This window comes from Triticum urartu, chromosome 1 (genome assembly GCF_003073215.2).
Source record: "Triticum urartu cultivar G1812 chromosome 1, Tu2.1, whole genome shotgun sequence".
Lineage (NCBI taxonomy): Eukaryota > Viridiplantae > Streptophyta > Magnoliopsida > Poales > Poaceae > Triticum > Triticum urartu.
Window position 1 is genome coordinate 501,098,428 of NC_053022.1, and position 19,799 is coordinate 501,118,226.

Consider the following 19,799-nt stretch of genomic DNA (forward strand, 5'->3'; position numbering starts at 1 on the left):
GGAAGCGAGAAGTGACTTCTTGATCCTCCATGGCATCTACCCTCATTAAGTCAGCCTCCATCTCTTCCTCCGTTGCTGTCCCAAAGTGGTCAACATCGCTGTTTGCCCTTGGTTCCTCAAATTGCCCTAGGTCTTCGTGAGCAAGCAAGTTGGATGCACACCCACTTAGTTTCTTTTGTTGATCTTTCATACACTTATAGCTCTAGTGCATCCGTTGCATGACAATCCCTACTCACTCACATTGATATCTATTGATGGGCATCTCCATAGCCCGTTGATACGCCTAGTTGATGTGAGACTATCTTCTCCCTTTTGTTGGGACTAACCTACTAACCGGAGGCCCAGTGCAAATTGCAGTTTTTTTTGCCTATTTCAGTGTTTCGCAGAAAAGGAATATCAAACGGAGTCCAAACGGAATGAGACCTTCGGGAGAATCGTTTTTGGAACAAACACAATCCATAAGACTTGGAGTGGACGTCAAGGAAGCGACGAGGTGGCCACGAGGAGTGGACGTCAAGTATCACCATTAAGAAAGCTTGACTTGTCGTTAAGATGTTTTCCGACAAGTTCAAGGAGTTGACTACGATGAGACTTTCTCACTCATAGCGATGCTAAGAGTCTGTTGGAATTATATTAGCAATTACTGCATTATTTATGAAATCTTGCAGATAGGATGCCAAAAACCATTGTTTCCTCGACGATTTTTGAGGAAAGGTTGTATGTGATACAACCGGAAGGTTTTGTCAATCCTGAAAGATGCTAACAAGTATGCAAAGCTCCAGCAATCCTTCTAAGGACTGGAGTAAGCATCTCGGAGTTGGAATGTATGCTTTGATTTTGGGTTTATACAAAGTTTATGAGAAACTTGTATTTCCAAAAGGGTGAGTGGGAGCACTATAGAATTTCTTATAAATGTATGTTGTTGACATATTGTTGATCAGAAATGACGTAGAATTTCTGGAAAGCATATAGGGTTATTTGGAAAGTGTTTTTCAATGGAAAGCTTGGATTGAGCTACTTGAACATTGAGCATCAAGATCTATAAGGATAGATCAAAATGCTTAATGGTACTTTCAAATGAGTACATACCTTGACATGATCTTGAAGGTGTTCAAGATGGATCAGTCAAAGAAGGAGTTCTTGCCTGAGTTGTAAGGTATGAAGTTAAGACTTAAGGCTCGACCACGGCAGAAGAAAGAGGAAGGACGAAGGTCGTCTCCTATGCTTAAGACATAGGCTCTACAGTATGCTATGCTGTGTACCACACCTGAAGTGTGCCTTGCCATGAGTCAGTCAAGGGGTACAAGAGTGATCCAAGAATGGATCACAGGACAGCGGTCAAAGTTATCCTTAGTAACTAGTGGACTAAGGAATTTTCTCGATTATGGAGGTGGTAAAAGAGTTCGTCGTAAAGGGTTACGTCGATGCAAACTTTGACACTAATCCAGATTATTCTGAGTAGTAAACTGGATTCGTATAGTAGAACAATTATTTGGAATAGCTCCAAATAGAACGTGGTAGCTGCATCTAGGAGATGACATAGAGGTTTGTAAAGCACACGCGGATCTAAAAGGTTCAGATCCGTTGACTATAACATCTCTCACAAGCATAACATGATCAAACCCAGAACTCATCGAGTGTTAATCACATGGTAATGTGAACTAGATTATTGACTCTAGTAAACTCTTTGGGTGTTAGTCACATGGGGATGTGACCTTGAGTGTTAATCACATATCGATGTGAACTGGATTATTGACTCTAGTGCAAGTGGGAGACTGTTGGAAATATGCCCTAGAGGCAATAATAAATTGGTTATTATTATATTTCCTTGTTCATGATAATCGTTTACTATCCATGCTAGAATTGTATTGATAGGAAACTCAGATACATGTGTGGATACATAGACAACACCATGTCCCTAGTAAGCCTCTAGTTGACTAGCTCGTTGATCAATAGATGGTTACGGTTTCCTGACCATGGACATTGGATGTCATTGATAACAGGATCACATCATTAGGAGAATGATGTGATGGACAAGACCCAATCCTAAGCCTAGCACAAAGATCATGTAGTTCGTATGCTAAAGCTTTTCTAATGTCAAGTATCATTTCCTTAGACCATGAGATTGTGCAACTCCCGGATACCGTAGGAGTGCTTTGGGTGTGCCAAACGTCACAACGTAACTAGGTGGCTATAAAGGTACACTACAGGTATCTCCGAAAGTGTCTGTTGGGTTGGCACGAATCGAGACTGGGATTTGTCACTCCGTGTAAACGGAGAGGTATCTCTGGGCCCACTCGGTAGGCCATCATCATAATGTGCACAATGTGATCAAGGAGTTGATCACGGGATGATGTGTTACGGAACGAGTAAAGAGACTTGCCGGTAACGAGATTGAACAAGGTATCGGGATACCGACGATCGAATCTCGGGCAAGTATCGTACCGATAGACAAAGGGAATTGTATACGGGATTGATTAAGTCCTTGACATCGTGGTTCATCCGATGAGATCATCGTGGAGCATGTGGGAGCCAACATGGGTATCCAGATCCCGCTGTTGGTTATTGACCGGAGAACGTCTCGGTCATGTCTGCATGGTTCCCGAACCCGTAGGGTCTACACACTTAAGGTTCGATGACGCTAGGGTTATAAAGGAAGTTTGTATGTGGCTACCGAATGTTGTTCGGAGTCCCGGATGAGATCCCGGACGTCACGAGGAGTTCCGGAATGGTCTGGAGGTAAAGATTTATATATAGGAAGTCCTGTTTTGGTCACCGGAAAAGTTTCGGGTTTTATCGGTAACGTACCGGGACCACCGGGAGGGTCCCGGGGGTCCACCAAGTGGGGCCACAAGCCCCGGAGGGATGCATGGGCCAAGTGTGGGAGGGGACCAGCCCCAGGTGGGCTGGTGCGCCCCCCCACCAAGGCCCAAGGCGCAAGGGAGTGGGAAGGGGGGCAAACCCTAGGGCAGATGGGCCCTAAGGCCCACCCTGGTGCGCCTCCCCCTCTCCCCTCCCCTTGGCCGCCCCTAGATGGGATCTAGGGGGCTGCCGCCACCCCTAGGGAGGGAACCCTAGGTGGGGGCGCAGCCCCTCCCCTTCCCCTATATATACTTGAGGTTTGGGCTGCCCACAACACACGGGTTCCTCTCTATCTTGGCGCAGCCCTACCCCTCTCTTTCTCCTCATATCTCGCGGTGCTTGGCGAAGCCCTGCTGGATCACCACGCTCCTCCACCACCACCATGCCGTTGTGCTGCTGCTGGATGGAGTCTTCCTCAACCTCTCCCTCTCTCCTTGCTGGATCAAGGCATGGGAGACGTCACCGGGCTGTACGTGTGTTGAACACGGAGGTGCCGTCCGTTCGGCACTAGGATCATCGGTGATTTGGATCACGACGAGTACGACTCCTTCAACCCCGTTCTCTTGAACGCTTCCGCTTAGCGATCTACAAGGGTATGTAGATGCACTCTCCTTCCCCTCGTTGCTGGTTTCTCCATAGATCGATCTTGGTGACACGTAGGAAAATTTTGAATTTCTGCTACGTTCCCCAACAATCTATTCGATGTAATTCTTTTTGCGGTGTGTTTGTCAAGATCCGATGAATTGTGGGTTTATGATCAAGATTATCTATGAACAATATTTGAATCTCCTCTGAATTCTTTTATGTATAATTTGTTATCTTTGCAAGTCTCTTCGAATTATCAGTTTGATTTGGCCTACTTGATTGATCTTTCTTACAATGGGAGAAGTGTTTAGCTTTGGGTTCAATCTTGCGGTGTCCTTTCCCAGTGATAGCAGGGGCAGCAAGGCACGCATTGTATTTTTGAAATCAAGGATAAAGAGATGGGGTTTATATCATATTGCTTGAGTTTATTCCTCTACATCATGTCATCTTGCCTAATGCGTTACTCTGTTCTTATGAACTTAATACTCTAGATACATGCTGCATAGCGGTCGATGTGTGGAGTATTAGCAGTAGATGCAGAATCGTTTCGGTCTACTTGTCGCGGACGTGATGCCTATATACATAATCATGCCTAGATATTCTCATAACTATGCACTTTTCTATCAATTGCTCGACAGTAATTTGTTCACCCAGCGTAATAATTATGCTATCTTGAGATAAGCCACTAGTGAAACCTATGGCCCCCGGGTCTATCTTCCATCATATAAGTTTCCGATCTATTTTATTTTGCAATCTTTACTTTTCAATCTATACAACAAAAATACCAAAAAAAATTAACTTTTGTTTTTTATGTTTCTTTTCATTTCTTTTCTTTTTTCTACTTTAAATAATTTGGCTATTCAAAAAAGTTTAGAAATTTTAAAAAAATTAGAATTTTCATTTTTTAATAAATCATAATGTGTTTATGGATTCGAAAAATGTTCACGATTTTGTAAAATAATGTTCGCTTACTCAAAAAATGTTTGAAATTTTGAAAACAAATGTTCAGAAAGTCAAAAAATATTCATGATTATTTTTAAAGTTCGTGTATTAAAAAGTGTTAATGAAATTGAACAAAAATTTGCGAATTTGAAAATTTTCATTAATGGAAAAATATCCTAAAAATTCAAAATCTGTTCGTGACTTAAAAAATAGTTTATTCATCAATAAAATGTTCGCTGATTCAAAAAATGATCCCCCATTTCAAAAAATGTTTGTTAAATAAAAAAATATTTGTGAATTTGAAGAATTGATCCGCCAATTTCCTAAAAAATATTCGTCGATTCTAGAAATGTTCGCCGATTGAAGAAAATTGTTTTAAAAATATTCATAATATTAAGAAAATGTTTGCAAATAGTATAAAATGTTGATGAATTCAAAAAAAGTTCTTGGTCTTATAAATTGTTCGAAAATTTGTAAAAGTGTTCACTAATTTGAAAAATGTTCACGAGTTTTAAAAAATGTTTATGATTTCAAGAATTGTTCATGATTTCACGAAATTGAGAGTGATAGTGTCTCTGGGATGCAGCAAAACGTGATCTTGGCCATTGAAGGTTATGATTTTTTCTCATTGCAACACATGGGCCCTTTTGCTAGTATATGGATATATATACAACGGAACTTAAAAAACAAAGACATCCGGAGGATTAGAACTCAAGACCAGCAACGCACCAGAGCTGTAAGTGTGGAGCTGAGGAAACAACCACTACACCATGTTAAGGTTTGTGAATAGATCTATATCTGTTGCTATTTGACTCAGACCCAAATATTTGAATTCAAATTTCGTTTAAAAATTTCAAGCGGTATTTGGTCGGTATTTTGCGGTAATCATGGTAACCGTGTTTCCCGCCCCTGGATACTTTTCCGGGATTCGGTAGCCAAACGCGTGAGTATGCGCCACCGGTGGGCTTTTCCACCGCTATATTAACACATACCCAAGCCCCAAACGGGGTATCCGGCATCAAGATTGGCATTTATACCATCGCAAAAAAAAAGATTGGCATTTAGAGGCATCGTTGAAGACGTGGTTAGCAAAATACCATTTTCAGCAAGAGCCGTCCTAAGAAGGCGGTGACGACATTGGCACAAAGTAGTTCGACTAAGAGAAGTCAGATAATTACAATTCTCACGAACATTCAGCTCTATAAAGGATAATCTAAGCATGTACCAATTCACAAACTGTAAAGGAAACCTGACGACAAAAAAACCTCCACGTGGCAAGAAGGTCCTGCTTCCCCACTATGCATTATGCAGCTTTGTAGAGGTTCTTAGCTTAGCTTAGCGTGGCTACAAGTCATTTTGCCGATTCGAACAAAGGCACTTCACGCGCATGCATTATGCAGCTTCGTGGAGGCTTCTTAGCTTAGCGTGACTAGAATTATTTTGTTGATTTGGAAAAAGAGGCACCTCATGCGCCAAATTAAGTCTCACTGACTTGATTGCAGCTCAGACACTAATAGTAGCTGGCAGCACGTTCCAGACCAAACCACACGGATACCTTGATCACAATTTGGACTCTGACAAGGCAAGACCTAACCAGACCCTAGTACTCAACACACACTTAAGATTATTCCAACAATGGCATGCACACATGTACCAGATACAACTTTTGCTACATGACTAGGCATGCATTTCCAGCATGCAGAGCATCATGACGTGGTTATGGTCACGAACTAGCAGTACTAGGTTAGTCCAAGCAACAACCAGTTCAAGTATACGTCGAGCACACGGAAATTTCGTGAAAAAGCTCAATGTGTAGCAGAAAAAAAAATAAGACTTGAAAGTAACCATGCGCGGCGCCGTGTGTTTTTCTTCCGCACGTTGTCTCTCCGACCTATATATATAGGAGGGCGCGCGCGGGGCTCTGATCCTTCCTCTACAATTGAGCTTTCCTCATCACTACCGCTCAGATGACAAGCATGGCGGCGTTCGGGGAGGTCGGCGAGCAGCAGAGGAGCAGCGGCGAGCAGCGGAGGAGCAGCGGCGAGAAGCGGGACATTCTTAGGCGGTGCATGGTCTTCCTTGAATGGGCGGGAGATGCTACGGGTACGCTGGCGTTTCTTTGGGCGACGGTGGTTGTCCTCGGTGGGTTTTCCATACTCCTGAAGCCGGGCGACTTTTGGTGTGCAGCCACCATCATTCTCATTGAGGCCTTCAGGTAACCTGATCTTTTTTGTTTACTACCTAATTTGCTCCGCCCATTTGTTAGTAGCTGGGTTGATCATACTCATTAGACGATGTTTGTAGCCGATCAAATACATCTTACCACTAGAGCATCCCATCTCCTCTACTCAAAGTCGTCATAGAGAGCCCCGCGTGCTTTGCAAGCTAATTTATTTGTTGCCTGAACGACTCCATTAATGAATCATCCTTTTACGGAATATAGTAAGCATGTTCAGATAGTAGTATCGTTCACAACTAGACAGTCTTTGTGAAAATATGTCCGTTAATTGTATTGGGCTGCGGGTCTTGGTATGTTAAAAGAACCTAGACAGTATTTACGTGGTTAGCCATGCAGAACTATAGAGTTTCGTCCTAAATTTTAGATTCTCCTCTACTCTCCACCCATCATCCATTGTTGTCTCCTTCATCGAAAAAACATCTCTTGAAAAATTTGTGAGAATTCACTTATATAATATATCTCCCACTCAATTTAGTCTGAATTTTTAGGTTTGTGTGAGACTATGTGATTATGGTGCACATTTGTGAGAATTCACTTAAATAATAGTATCACTCACTCAATTTAGTCTGAAATTTTAAATAATAGTATCACTTCATTTGCCGTGCCTCTTTTTTGTCTGGTTTATATCTTTTTTGCCTCTTTTTTAATTATATAATAATAATAATAATAATAATAATATATTAGCTAACACTTTGTTTCAACAGGATGTTTACAAAGGGCAATACATTGAGCAAGTCCTTCTTCGAGACTATGTGGGCCATCAACTCCGTGCCGGTGCCCATACGGCGCTGGTTACTCCAGGATCGGACAGTGTTTTATACTACATTGGTTCTTACCTGCTTATCCGAGAGGATCATCACCTACTGTCCATTCACACTTCGTGGATTGCTTAGAATTGCTCTGGCTGTAATACTAATCTTCCTGAGGTTCATACCGTTTCGTGTACCTCGGCAGCTGCGTCACAATCAGGGGCCGGTACTTTCCTTTCTGCTTATTGTGCTCTTTATTCTAACCGGACGAGCCATGCATAAGGTATGGAAGAAGAAGTTGGTGCATATGCTTATACCCATCATCACTGATGTCTTGCTCCAGTCTCTGGCCGTATTGCTGATCAATTTGAAGCCCATTAATGTTATCCATTTGATAAACAGTACTAGTTGCCGAAAACTGGTTCGTGTGATTAAAGTGGCCACAACAGTATGCTTGTCTGCTGAGCCTGCATTTCTATTGGGACTTCCGGCTGTTAACGACGCCCTTAATAAATATATTGATGTGCCCAAATCATTAGCCACCTTGGTTCTCGCAGTCAGCGGGTTGCAAAGTCCGGATGGAGATGTTGGATACTGGATCGAACTCTCATTACTCATCAGTCTGGTGGTGGAATGGGCATGTACTTTTGGATCAATCACCAATACCATTACATCAGCATTGTTGTTGCTTATTCTAGGAGTTGGCATGGTCACCGGAAACTTACAGATGCCTACCTCGATTGCACGGGTGCTACTCTCCACATTGCGCCTTTTTGGCCGGGAACTAAGAGATGGGTATCCGACGACCCTGCACCCAAACCTGTTACCAACAATAAACATCTTTTATTGGCTAGTTATTTGCCAAGGGGCACTGTACCTATCTGCGTAGTTATTTGCCAAGGGGCACTGTACCTATCTGCGTGTTTATTTGGTTCGTTTGCCAAAGGCCGAGGCTCTGCAGCTATATATCAAGAGAGTCAAAACGTCCAAAGCTCTGCTACTTTGCATCTGGTTGGGACCGCAGATCTGACTCCACCTGCAGAACAAAACTCTGCTATTGTGCAACCATCGGTTGGGACCGAAGATCAGACTACTCCTGCTGGATGCATACTTGTTGGAACAATCTCAGTTCCACTGCCCTGAATCATCAGAAGAGGAGTTCTATGTCCATGGCTTTGCTGATCAATCTGAGCACATATGAGTTACATTGTCCATCCATGTGTGTATGGAGTGAAAAGTTTCTATAAATTCATGTCAATTTGAAGTGAGCATATGAATATGTAAATTTTGTGTATGGAGTGAGAAGTTTCTGTAAAAAGACGATTCTTGTGTGAACTGATTCATGTGCATATACTAATAGTGATTTTGAATCTTTCGGAACACAATTAGTATAGTTTTTGCATTCAAGTAGTTCCAGAATTATTTGAAGGCATACTTGTAAGTAAATTTGAATGTATTTACATTGTTGCTTCATCTTTGTGACCATTGCCCTGATCCTTGATGCAGCATTGTATAGGAAACAAGAGAAGGACCATTTGAGGTGTTGTCATACTAGACTTGATGCACTTTATTTCCTTGATCGCTAGGATATTGGAACATGACTATTACGATGAAAATATGCACCAAAATAAAGCTACGCCCAATGTGGGTGATAGCAAGAAATAATTGGGTGCAGATATGGTATTCTTGTGGGCATCACAGAAAATGTTGGTACAAGCCTACATGATGCATGATAAGAGAACCAGATTTATTATCATATATGTAACGACCTATAATTTTAGTGTTATTAGTTACCCCCGCCTAAGTAGTAACTTCACAAACAGAACATAATTAAATGATTAACTAAGTGGATGGTTTGAATTAAAAGCACCTTTCATATATATATATATATATATATATATATATAGGGTGAGTTTATTCTAATAACACTTCTTAAGACCTTATTCTACACACCAAAACTTTTTATTCTGATAACACCACACCCGAACGCCACCGCCTCTTCCCTCCCCACCTTCTACCGCGGGAGCGGCCTGGAGTGCCGCCGGCCCTCCCCTCCCTGCCTTCTACCGCGGGAGCGGCCTAGAGCGCCGCCGCCCCTCCCCTTCCCACCCACCCTTCCCCCAGCCCCGCCGACCACCACCACCACTGCGGCGGCCTACTCCACCATCACCTGCTTCCCCACCTTCTTTCTCCCTCACCCTGCCTTCCCCCACCCCAAAGGCCGGACCTCGCCTTGGTGGTCGCCGGATTTGCGCCAGATCCGTCGCTCCTCCTTAGTCCAACCCACACACGCGGGCTCCAGGAGGGCCGGTCCCAGTGCAGGACTTCCGATTTGACACCAGCGAGGTTCCTCCGCGTGCTCCCCACGACCTCCTCCTGCCAGCGCGCTGCCGCACCACCTCCCTCCCGCTCCGCGCCGCCTCGCCGCCTCCCTCCTCCCGCTCCGCGCCGCCTCCCTTCCCCGCCGCCGCACCGCCTTCCTCCCCGCGCCGCTTCCCTCCCCGCGCCGCGCCCCACCGTTGCACTGCTCCCTCCGACGCGTGGTGACCAGGTGGGAGGACCGACGAGCGCCACCACTTCCCCTCCGCCCCTGTCTCCGCGGGCTCCCCGGGAACGAATCCGGCCGTCCGTGGCCCGGATCGAGGTGGAGCGGCGACAGAGAATCTTTCCCAGCCTCTCCCCCACTTCCCTCTCCAGCCATCTCCTTCAGCACTGGCGCACAGGGTTTGCGGCCGCCCTGCACCTTAATGGCCGATGCACTGCACGTCGAGGGCCACTGCACTGCACACCGACACGTCGGGAGGTCAGGGGAGCTGGTAGTGGCTGAATCTGGATATGCAAAAAAGGGGAGGCGCTGAGCTCCTAGCAATCGACAGTATGGCCTCCTCCGCCCACGGAGAGCATGACCGGCGACGGGCTCAGGATGACCCAGTGCAGCCCATTGGCTTGTTGCGTGTAGCTCTCCTACTGATGTTTGTGCAGCTCGCAGAGCGATTGTTGCAGTCCACCTATGCATGCGGCGTGCAGTGCCCACCAAAGGAGCAGGCAAACATGCCGTCGAAGGAGCAAGCAAATAGTATGGAAAAGCACGACCTCCTGGGTACACCGCGCCGCCCAACCAGTCCTCTCTTCCTTCCCCGTACCCACCTCCCTCCCCTTCTTTGATGAGGGCTAGTGTGAGCATCCTGCTGACTTTGTTGGTCAGTACAACCCATGCGTGCCTCAATTTTGGTCACCAAAACGACTACTCTGCAATTCGACGCACGCTCAATTTCCCGTTTGTGAAACAAATTTTCAGTGCAGTTTTGCTATTCTCTATTCTTGTGTTTCAGGTCTTGCAGTTCCTCAGCAAGGAACACTCGGGTCAACAGGGACCCCCCCCCCCCCCCCCCCCCCCCCCCCGATTGATTTGAATTTCTCTTTGTAAAGGAGTCATCTATAAAAGATTACATGTTCCTTTTTGTGCACCGCAGTTGGGTTGCAGCCTCGTGTGGTTTTGCAGTTTGCCGGGGTAGGTTCCTGCAATGAAGTTTGTTTTGGTTGTTGTTGATGCCATCCCCACTGCAGTACAGTGTGCTCATGATGGTTTTGTGTATATGTGTGTGTTTGGCGTGGTAGCCGATCCGGGGGCTATGTTCCTGTACAATGCAAAAAAGCATGAAAATGAAGTGCACTGTTGTTGTATCCAAGTTTTAGTTCCTCAAAATAGATTGGACATGCAAAAAGAATGTGTCGAGATGTTCACTTTTGTCCACCGAGAGGTTTCAGTTTTATTGTGTGGAGAGGTTCGCTTCACTATACCATGCACTTTTTTTGACTTTTAGAGGTTCGTTCCGCTGTACTACGCATTTCTTTTCATTTTAAAATAATAACAAAAAGAATCGCGTGCAATCCTCTATGATGACATTGTAGTGCGTTTTCCCGCATGATGCAGCACACTAACATTGACAAATATGATCCACTTAACCCTGTGAAACAAGTTAGAAAAAGACAAAGAAAAATCATACGGTACACTTAAACTTGTGTCTCGGTCCATTTTTCGCTTGATGTGGTTCACTTGTGCGTGATGTGAAGCGCACTTCACTTCTTTGTCTGAGAAAAATTTTCGTCCGACAAAAGAAATTATGCAGCTCGCTTGCCTGTTCGTTGCAGTACGGTTTTCATTCTGAAGCAGTGCGGTCGGCCGTATGATGTTGTTCATCCCGTAAGTGCAAAAAAATGTTACGGAAGTAAAAAAAAAGTAATGTGGTTCACTTCTTGATAGTGTTGTGGTTCATTTACACCCGATGTGAAGTGCACTCCAATTTCTCGTCCTTAAAGAAATTACATTGAATAAAATAAACCATGCAGTTCTCTAACACGTCTGATGCAGTGCGGTTTTTCATCCGATGCGGTGCGGTTTCAGTCGGATGAAGTACCCTCGTCGATTTGGGTGTCGCGAAAAACAGAGTATCCGCATTTCGGTAAATTTAAAACTGCTCTTAAACCATAAGGATTAGAGAGAGTGTTCTACATGAAAAAGTTGCGTCCCGTCGATATCTTTCCAACGACATATCATTTGAATCATTTCGACGACCGGTTTGTAAAAATTTCGCAAAAAACGGCCGCTGCCACTTGTCGTCTGCCACACGATTTTCAAAATTAACTTAAAACTGTAAGGAATCTCAAAACCATTTCTACATATGAAAGTTGCGCCTTGTCCATAGATTTCCAATGACATATTACACGCCTCGTTTCGACAAACGGTTAAAAAACTAGAGCGAAAACAATACCCAAAATTTGAAAAAAATTGAAAAACAGAATTTCACGATTTAATAAATTTGAAACTGCTCTTAAACCGTAACGAATTAGAGAAAGAAATAGATATGAAAAAGATGCGCCTCGACGATCGGTGTATCATTTGCTTCATTCCGACGAGCGGTTTAGAAAAAAATGCTCGCTGCCACTCGTTGTGGGCCGCACCATTTTCAAAACTGCTCTTAAACCGTGAGGAATCTCGAAAAGTATTCAACATGGCGAATTTGCGCCTAATCCATACCTTTTCAACGATATATTACACGCCTCGTTCCGACAAACGGTTAAAAAACTAGAGCGAAAACAGTACCAGAAAAAAACTGCGTTCAATTTTTTGCCACGGGAAGTTCACTCGCCTCAGTACTGCAGCACACTTGGTTCAAACAATGACTTGCACTTGCGTTAAGAGTGCAGTGCGGAAGTGTTATCAGAATAGACGCTATTCGTCACACTGGATGAGGAATAGTTATTCTTCACCTCCCTCTATTTTACCATCAATGCACCGTAATTTTACATTTCGTAAGTTTTGTCTTATTTCCGACAGAAAAAGGGACCGTGAGAAAATATATAATCGCCATAAAAATATTTTATGTTATGTAAAATTACAAACGTAAAAACATTGTCTAAAATACACATAAACTGTAAATTTTCTTGTCTTATGACCTATATTTTTATTTTCTTGTGTCAAAATTTACCTAGTGAATCAATAAAAATGTAACTATTTGAATTCCAAACGTAATTTAATTATGAAATGATCATAAGATTATCTCGGGTGAAAAATAACTTATTCTGCACCCTGGGTGATGAATAGTAACACTATATATATATATATATATATATATATATATATACTACTATTAAACAAGCAAACATATTCTTCGCTAAACACACCCCACCACATGTACATAGAACAGTGAAAAAGAATTACCACCACACGATTAGACCCATTTGATTAGATCTAATCGTCAATATAAAAACTAACCAACACCGAAAGTACCTGTAGCAATTACCACACGCGGACGAAACTCTGCCAACGAGTGAAAAGTTCCGCGCGGCCGCGTCCGGAGAATTCGCGAGGAGGATTTATTCTCTGAGGATTTAGTGGTAAAAAAAGGAAGATTAAACGTAATGTTCCTTGATTTATGGACGTGAAGATTAAACGTAGTGTTTCTTGATTTATGGACGTGGGACGTCCAGTAAATATCTGGCTGTTGTGGAGTGCGGAACTGCGGACGCGATTTCTCCGGACGAATCCCGTCATCGCGTCCCGCTTGTCGTCCCTATCTTCCCTCATCTTCCAACTACCCTCATCGTCGTCCTTGCACGCGCCACCCCGTCTGCGCCGCCCAGCAAGCACCCTTGGCGCGGTGCACACATGCCCGCCGATGAACAGGCGCCACGCCTCGTCAGGCCTGGTCATGCACCTCCCCACCCGCCGCTGCCCACGAACAGTCACGCCTGCGCCCGCAGCATGGCGGCGCGGAGCCCCCCTATCGTTTCGCGATCTGCGCTGCTTCCCTCGACCACCGCAACTCTGCCGGATCCCCGTGCGAGACCCGCCCGCCGCAGATCCCGCCGGCTGCTTCACCACCGCCCGCCGCCACGTCATTGTTGCCGTCGGCCGACGCCTCATGAGGGAAGGAGACGACGTTGGGGGCACCAGGCAGCCATCGATTAGCAGCACAACGGCTGCAGCGATGCTCGTTCGCCAGCAGCTGTGGCACTACGGTGGAACGTGGATCCATGGTGGGAAGGCAGATGGATTCCAGAGGAGATGGTCGAGGTATTCCTGCCTTCTATGTCTGCGTCATTCACTCAGTTCGACCTCCTCTTTCTCAGTACCTTGCTTATGCTTCTGTCTGATCAGCACCACTACTCCATTTGTGCAGTGACATGTGCTGCAGCCGTGGTGCTCTAGGCTCCAGGGACACCCCTCTGCTGATCAAATGAACAGATGCATGATGCTATCTTATTAGGGCAAACACAAAGGTTAAGTCCTATATGCACTTTATTTCTACTTGCAGACATCAAGTTCAGTCAAATATGTCATGGTTAGCTGAATGGAAAGGAAATTTTTCAGAGAAGTGGTGCCAGATCAAGAAGCACTTTTTTAGTCGAGCCATCATTAAATTTCAAAAATTGAGACGATTCACTTATGCTTGTTGTAAAAGTTATACTTGAAAAACTGTGCCAAATTGCACTTGAAAATTGTGCATTGGTGGTGTACTTTGGTTACATTTTCTTACACTTTCAGTTTGAGTGGTGTCACAAAACTGTGCCAAATTGCGCTTGAAAATGTGTTCTGTGATGTGGTATAACACCATGCTCGAGATATCCTTAACTTCCTATTCATAAAACAAGCAAAAGCTTTGGGAGAAATATCATCTAATGTTTTGCGTTTTCATGTTAGGGGCATACTTCTACCAAATGGTATTTTTGGACGTGGCACTTAACCATTTATTTGTGACATGGCGTGCATTAATTGGTGCAAATTAGTTTATCAATTTCATTCACAAGATTTTCACGTACACATGCCTTTGCTCTTGGTGCTAGGCTAATAGGAATTATTCCCGGATTATTAATTTTAGATCTTAGGACTAAATCCAGTAAGGCTCAGAGCGGTGCCGAACAAAGAGACGTCAAGTATCCTCAGCCTAAACTAAAGATTGGGTCTGTGGCATTTTAGAGGATCTATAGTGGCGCTGATCCCCATCTTATTGCTTTAGACCGAGGAGTGGCTGTACAAGTAACGTTTTCCGCTTATAAATGCACCACAAAAATGAGCCATGAGATTTGGATGATACTTATTTGTTCAGTTATTAGTTGGATGGAGCGTGGCTTTCACCGAGCTGTAGGTACTAACCAAGGGAAAGCTCAGGTTATACCCTGCAATTCAGGCACTGTTTTTGATTGATTATTGGTTGATAGTTTTCCTTTTTATTTGTTTTGTTTTATGGAAGTTCATCACTGTACATATGAAAAAAAATGATGGATACATGGAGCATATGGTAGTATTTTTTCTCTTTTGATGTTCGGAAGATTTTGTATATTTGAACATTACTGTATTCTTGCAATGAAGATTACATTTTTTTTACAAGCCCTTAAGTTATCATCTTTGGATGAGTTGTTGGACTACCGAGAGCATGGACTTGACAATGATAGTGATGATTGGTTCAGTTCGTCAATGTGATTTATTTTGTTTTTCAGCCCAACAATCAATATTATTGGTTCAAAAACTTGTATAATGATTGAAAAAGATGTAAAATTATACAATTATTTTGGTATTTGTTTGGTGGTAGTTCAGGCGTGCGTTGCACGTGCAAACTTACTAGTATATATATATATATATATATTTCTAATAATAAAGCACGGATTGAAAACGCGCAGTCCTTTCTTTAGTGAATATGGGAAAACGCTTCGGTTTTACAAAAAAGACCCTACGTTTATTCGATATTCAGTCCGCGGTCCCTGATTCATCTTTTCCAAAACTCGTCCCTTTCCAGCGAAGGCAGCGACGGCGGAGCACGAGCAGGTGAGGGGCGGCGCCTTCGTCGGACGGCTAGCCGTGGCGGAGGAGAAGGCGGACGCCATAGGCGGAGGAGAAGGCGGACGCCATGGGTGCGGCTACAGACGAGGCGGAGGAGAAGGCGGACGCCGTGGGCTTGCTGCATGGCTACAGCCGAGGCGGAGGAGAAGGTGGACGCCGTGGGCGTTCATGGAGGATGGTACGCCGGCCGCCGGCGCCGGCCGCCAGTCCTCTCTGGCCTCCTCCGTGGTATCCTTCTCAACCTCCGCTGCTCCTGTCGTGATTTGGATGGAAAATTGGAGGCCGGCCGTGTCCTTCTCCAACACAAATTGATGTAGTGCCCGACCCGGATTTGATTGGCTGCTATAAGAAGCAAGGGTCCTCGGCCGGAATCTCCATCTGGTTTTGCCTTTCGACCATAATCTCCATCATCCCGTCGAAATTGCAATTTTTGACCAAACATCCAATGTCGCCGCCAAGTTCGCTGGAGGAAGAAGCGCCGAGTTCGCCGGAGGAACAAGAACGCCCGCCGAGTCCTGTGGTGGCTACACGAGAGGTATGTATCCCCTCTAAGCTACGCCACGGCGCGTTAGAGCCTGAAGTTCGTCAAAACTTGACCTGACCGTCACTGACGCCACCTTGCTGCCGCTGTTGCTGGAGATGAGCTGAATAGCAAGCTTTGGTTGCCTCTTTGCTTCCACTTCACTGCTCTTCTACTATCCGTAATTGTAAAACACCTAATACGATTCTTCAGCACTTGATACTGGTGGTCATGGTCTTCTTCTCTTACTGTTGCGAGACGTGGTTTTAGTTAGTAATCTTGAGATCAACGTGTACTCGTGGATTGCTTAGATGGAGGACCACTGTTGGTTTTGTACCTAGATGCGATTGTGAATCATGTACGGTTCAATTCAGATTCATGTGGTATTTTTCCTAAATTTGTGCCTGCTACTGTTGGTCTTAACTATGAATAATGATTTTTGCAACTGTAGGAGAATTTCTTTGCCGCATCACAAGAAAAACAATTTGAAACAGAGAACTGTACTGAACCTTCTAATTATTGTATGAACTTGCTTCACTTAATTTGAACTGCATACATAAGCTACTTTGCTCATGCATGCATCGATACTATTGTGTATAAAGCATGCTTATGTATCTCAGTATGGCTCATAAATTTGTGTGCCTAAGATGACGATCTCAAAGACCATATTTTTTTCATGCTTTTATGATGTTAAAATGTTTTCGACTCCCCTGTTGTAGTTACTATTTCTGTCCCCTTGCTCGATTATGCTTTTTCTTCAGTTAACAATTAGCTTTGCAGAATATAGATATGCTAGCTGCACCTAGGTTATGCTTTTTCTTCAGTTAAGAATTAGCTTTGCAGAATAGATATGCTAGCTGCACCTAGCAAAACAGGATTAGGATGTGTAAACAACTTTCCTCTCTGTAGTTTCTGGGGTTACAGACCCATGTTTTTTGCTTAGTAACTAATTTTGTTTTTGTCCTGGTAGCATGTTTATAAGTGCCCCATATAAAGTATATGTACATATTTTGTGCTAAATCAATGTCTCAATTTGTCAAAACTGCATTACAGTTGCTCAAGACCTATATGCAAATGTTTGTGTGGAGCTAACTACTCTAGGCATGTGGCCAGTGTGTATCTGCATATTTTTCAGTAGAATTAAGTGCCTGGTGCCACTTGAGAGAATAAAAGAATGATCAGCTATTTTTTTCACAGTTATGATTTAGTCAACACTGATGTCTGTCTGCAAAAAGCTTATTTTGATTTGGAGTTGATTTTTTTTCAGGCCCTTAAGATGAGTAATGAACATCCGTTGAGCCGTCCAATGTTGCCTGTGGCAACTACACCGGAGGTATGAATCCCCTTCATATTAGTTTGCATATGTGAGCCCTGGTACATGTACAATGCGTCTATTACTGTGACACTTTTCTCCATATATACCTTGTAATACTTTGTTTTATCTAATAGAAGCTGGGTGTTTTCCCTTCTGTCAGGGAAAGAAAATTTAGAAGAGCATGAAGTACATGCTCATTTTCGTATATATTTTGGGATCATTGCATAGTGAGGAACATTAAGGTTATCCTTAAAAGATGAGAGCATATTCTTCAAGCTGAGAAGTAAACTAGAATTGCCAAGAATCACAATCATCATAGTTATCAGCCATGCAAGAAATCAAATGCCATGTCTAAAAGTTCAACTCAAAGAACTAAGAACAAATAGGACTGCTTTTTTAGGTAACTGTGCATTTTGATGTAATAAGCCTAGACAACGGTCTGTATATCAGAAAACTTGGTTTTGGAGTGATTGATCTCCATGTAATTCAAATATATAGTGGCATAATTCGCATTACTATTCCCTGATCTTCCTCCTTGCCGAATTTATGATTGTCTTATACTATATCTGTCGACTTCGCAGCCATCGTCTCCTTTGACTTCACCGCCATCGTCTCCATCGACTTCGCCGCAAGACAATCTGCCACCGCCTCCGCCGATTTTGCCGGAAGACCATCAGCCGTCGCCTAGACCTACTTTGAGGTACTTTTGAAGCATCTGATGGGTCTCATATGTTTGTCAAATCGTCAATTTACTACAGCAAATATAGCTATTGCCGACAGTAGACTATATTTCACTGACAAGCAACGCATCATGCACTCCTACATAAATGGATTTTGTTTGTACTTGAAAGAAGCAGAGTAAATTCGTAAGGAGTGTTTAGTAGTTCAGTACATAGGTGACCAGAACAAAAGTAGTTCACAAATAAGTGATGGACGGGTCTCAATTATATTCAACAGGGCATGATGTTTACGAAAAATTACTGCTCACTGTATTTTGACAACTAGAAAAATGCAGTTCTGTTTGAGAATGTAAATGTAGGAAAAAAAATTAGGTTCTGCGCTGAGTCCGCGGGTCTCACAAAGATGTAGGATAAATAAAATGTCAAAAAGATCATATTAATTCTCATGTAATGGATCATAATGTGTGTCTTGAACTTTCCTGTTTTTATGGTTTTGCAGCCTAGAATATTTTGACATGCGCATATATAGCTACTTAATCAACAGAGTTCCTTTATGCTGTGTGGTAGACCACATTTGCTGATATGATTTACTTTCTCATTCTAGAATTTTTAAACATGCACATATGTATTGGTAAATTTTATCTCTATATACTTTTGCCTTCTACATACTGGATTGTAATATTTTCATCTCCTTAAAACAAAGCTACTGTCAGATGATGCTTCTAATGGTTGGAGGTTTACCTTTTATTTTTGTTCTGATTGCAGAAAATAGATGACAGCACTGTAACTTAATATTACACAGAACATTGAAGAGGACTTTGATAACCGACCTTCAAAAAAAGAAAAAAATTCTGAATCAAGTGTTCTGGAGCCATCACCTATGTCACCAACTATGTCAACATGTACTCCAGTTTCTGAGTGTTTTGAATCGATTGTGCCAAAATCAGATAATCAGATAGATTGTGGTCCATTGCCATCACCTCCATCCCCATCTAGCTCGACATTATCAAGAACATCGGTCGAGCCGTACAATGGCGCCTGCAGCGGTTACACCAGAGGTATTTATCCCCTTGATGAAAGCTAATCACTGGATGTAATCCCCTGTTTTAGTTGTTGTTTCTGTCCTGGTTATACAGGCAGTTTTCAACAGCAGCAGACTAGCATGCCCAGTCTGAACTTTTAGAATGTTTTCCCAGTTCATGTTCAACTTTGATCCTTTTTCCAGTTAAAGTTCCAAGCAACTTTCCTCTGTGAATCTGAGAATCTCACTGAAATTTGTGTTTCATTGTGTATATTCAGCCTATCGAGTCGAGTTTCAGACTGATCGTAAACAGACCTCGGTTTAAGCTGTGATGCTAATTTGATTTGTGTGCTGCACCATCATCCATATCTTCAATTTCAAGCAGTTCCATGGCAAATCAAATACATTTTTTTTCTTTGTTTATGACAACACATATTTGACAGGTTAAAGCATGTACTATTGTGCATACTGAAGTGTAACAAGCCTTTCCCAGTAGCAAAACTGAATATGATACCATGTTCTGAATTTATGATTTCGCAAGTAAG

The 19,799-nt window shown here is 43.2% G+C and overlaps 2 protein-coding genes across 7 annotated transcripts; both read left to right on the top strand.

The window, feature by feature from the left end:
* Positions 1-6,363: 6,363 nt before the first annotated feature.
* On the top strand, positions 6,364-10,905 carry LOC125532982. The gene is made up of 5 exons (XM_048696810.1): positions 6,364-6,604; positions 7,333-7,660; positions 10,360-10,477; positions 10,710-10,740; positions 10,851-10,905. The coding sequence occupies exons 1-5, from the start codon at positions 6,366-6,368 to the stop codon at positions 10,903-10,905; spliced, it is 771 nt and encodes a 256-aa protein (XP_048552767.1). The 5' UTR covers positions 6,364-6,365.
* A 4,863-nt stretch (positions 10,906-15,768) lies between these two features.
* Positions 15,769-19,525, top strand: LOC125522720 (swi5-dependent recombination DNA repair protein 1 homolog). Of its 6 annotated transcripts, none has more exons than XR_007289961.1 (5): positions 15,769-16,099; positions 16,202-16,379; positions 17,506-17,571; positions 18,135-18,253; positions 18,999-19,525. XR_007289961.1 is itself a non-coding variant. In XM_048687765.1 (4 exons), exons 1-4 carry the CDS (start codon positions 16,164-16,166, stop codon positions 19,003-19,005), a joined length of 282 nt encoding a protein of 93 aa, XP_048543722.1. In that variant the 5' UTR covers positions 15,769-16,163; the 3' UTR covers positions 19,006-19,525. The 6 variants fall into 6 exon arrangements, 2 of the variants coding, with proteins under 2 accessions (XP_048543722.1, XP_048543718.1); XR_007289958.1 differs by having other exon boundaries at positions 16,202-16,253; XR_007289955.1 differs by having other exon boundaries at positions 15,769-16,379.
* Positions 19,526-19,799: the final 274 nt, after the last annotated feature.

Bases quoted from the DNA above. Each gene is read 5' to 3' on its own strand.
- LOC125532982 (XM_048696810.1), top strand. From the start codon at position 6,366: ATGGCGGCGTTCGGGGAGGTCGGCGAGCAGCAGAGGAGCAGCGGCGAG. The intron at 7,661-10,359 runs GTATGGAAGAAG...ATGTTTGTGCAG, and splicing joins CCGGACGAGCCATGCATAAG to CTCGCAGAGCGATTGTTGCA. The intron at 10,741-10,850 runs GTCAACAGGGAC...TGTGCACCGCAG, and splicing joins CCTCAGCAAGGAACACTCGG to TTGGGTTGCAGCCTCGTGTG.
- LOC125522720 (XM_048687761.1), top strand. From the start codon at position 15,786: ATGGGTGCGGCTACAGACGAGGCGGAGGAGAAGGCGGACGCCGTGGGC. The intron at 15,897-17,505 runs GTACGCCGGCCG...ATTTTTTTTCAG, and splicing joins GTGGGCGTTCATGGAGGATG to GCCCTTAAGATGAGTAATGA. The intron at 17,572-18,134 runs GTATGAATCCCC...TCGACTTCGCAG, and splicing joins CTGTGGCAACTACACCGGAG to CCATCGTCTCCTTTGACTTC.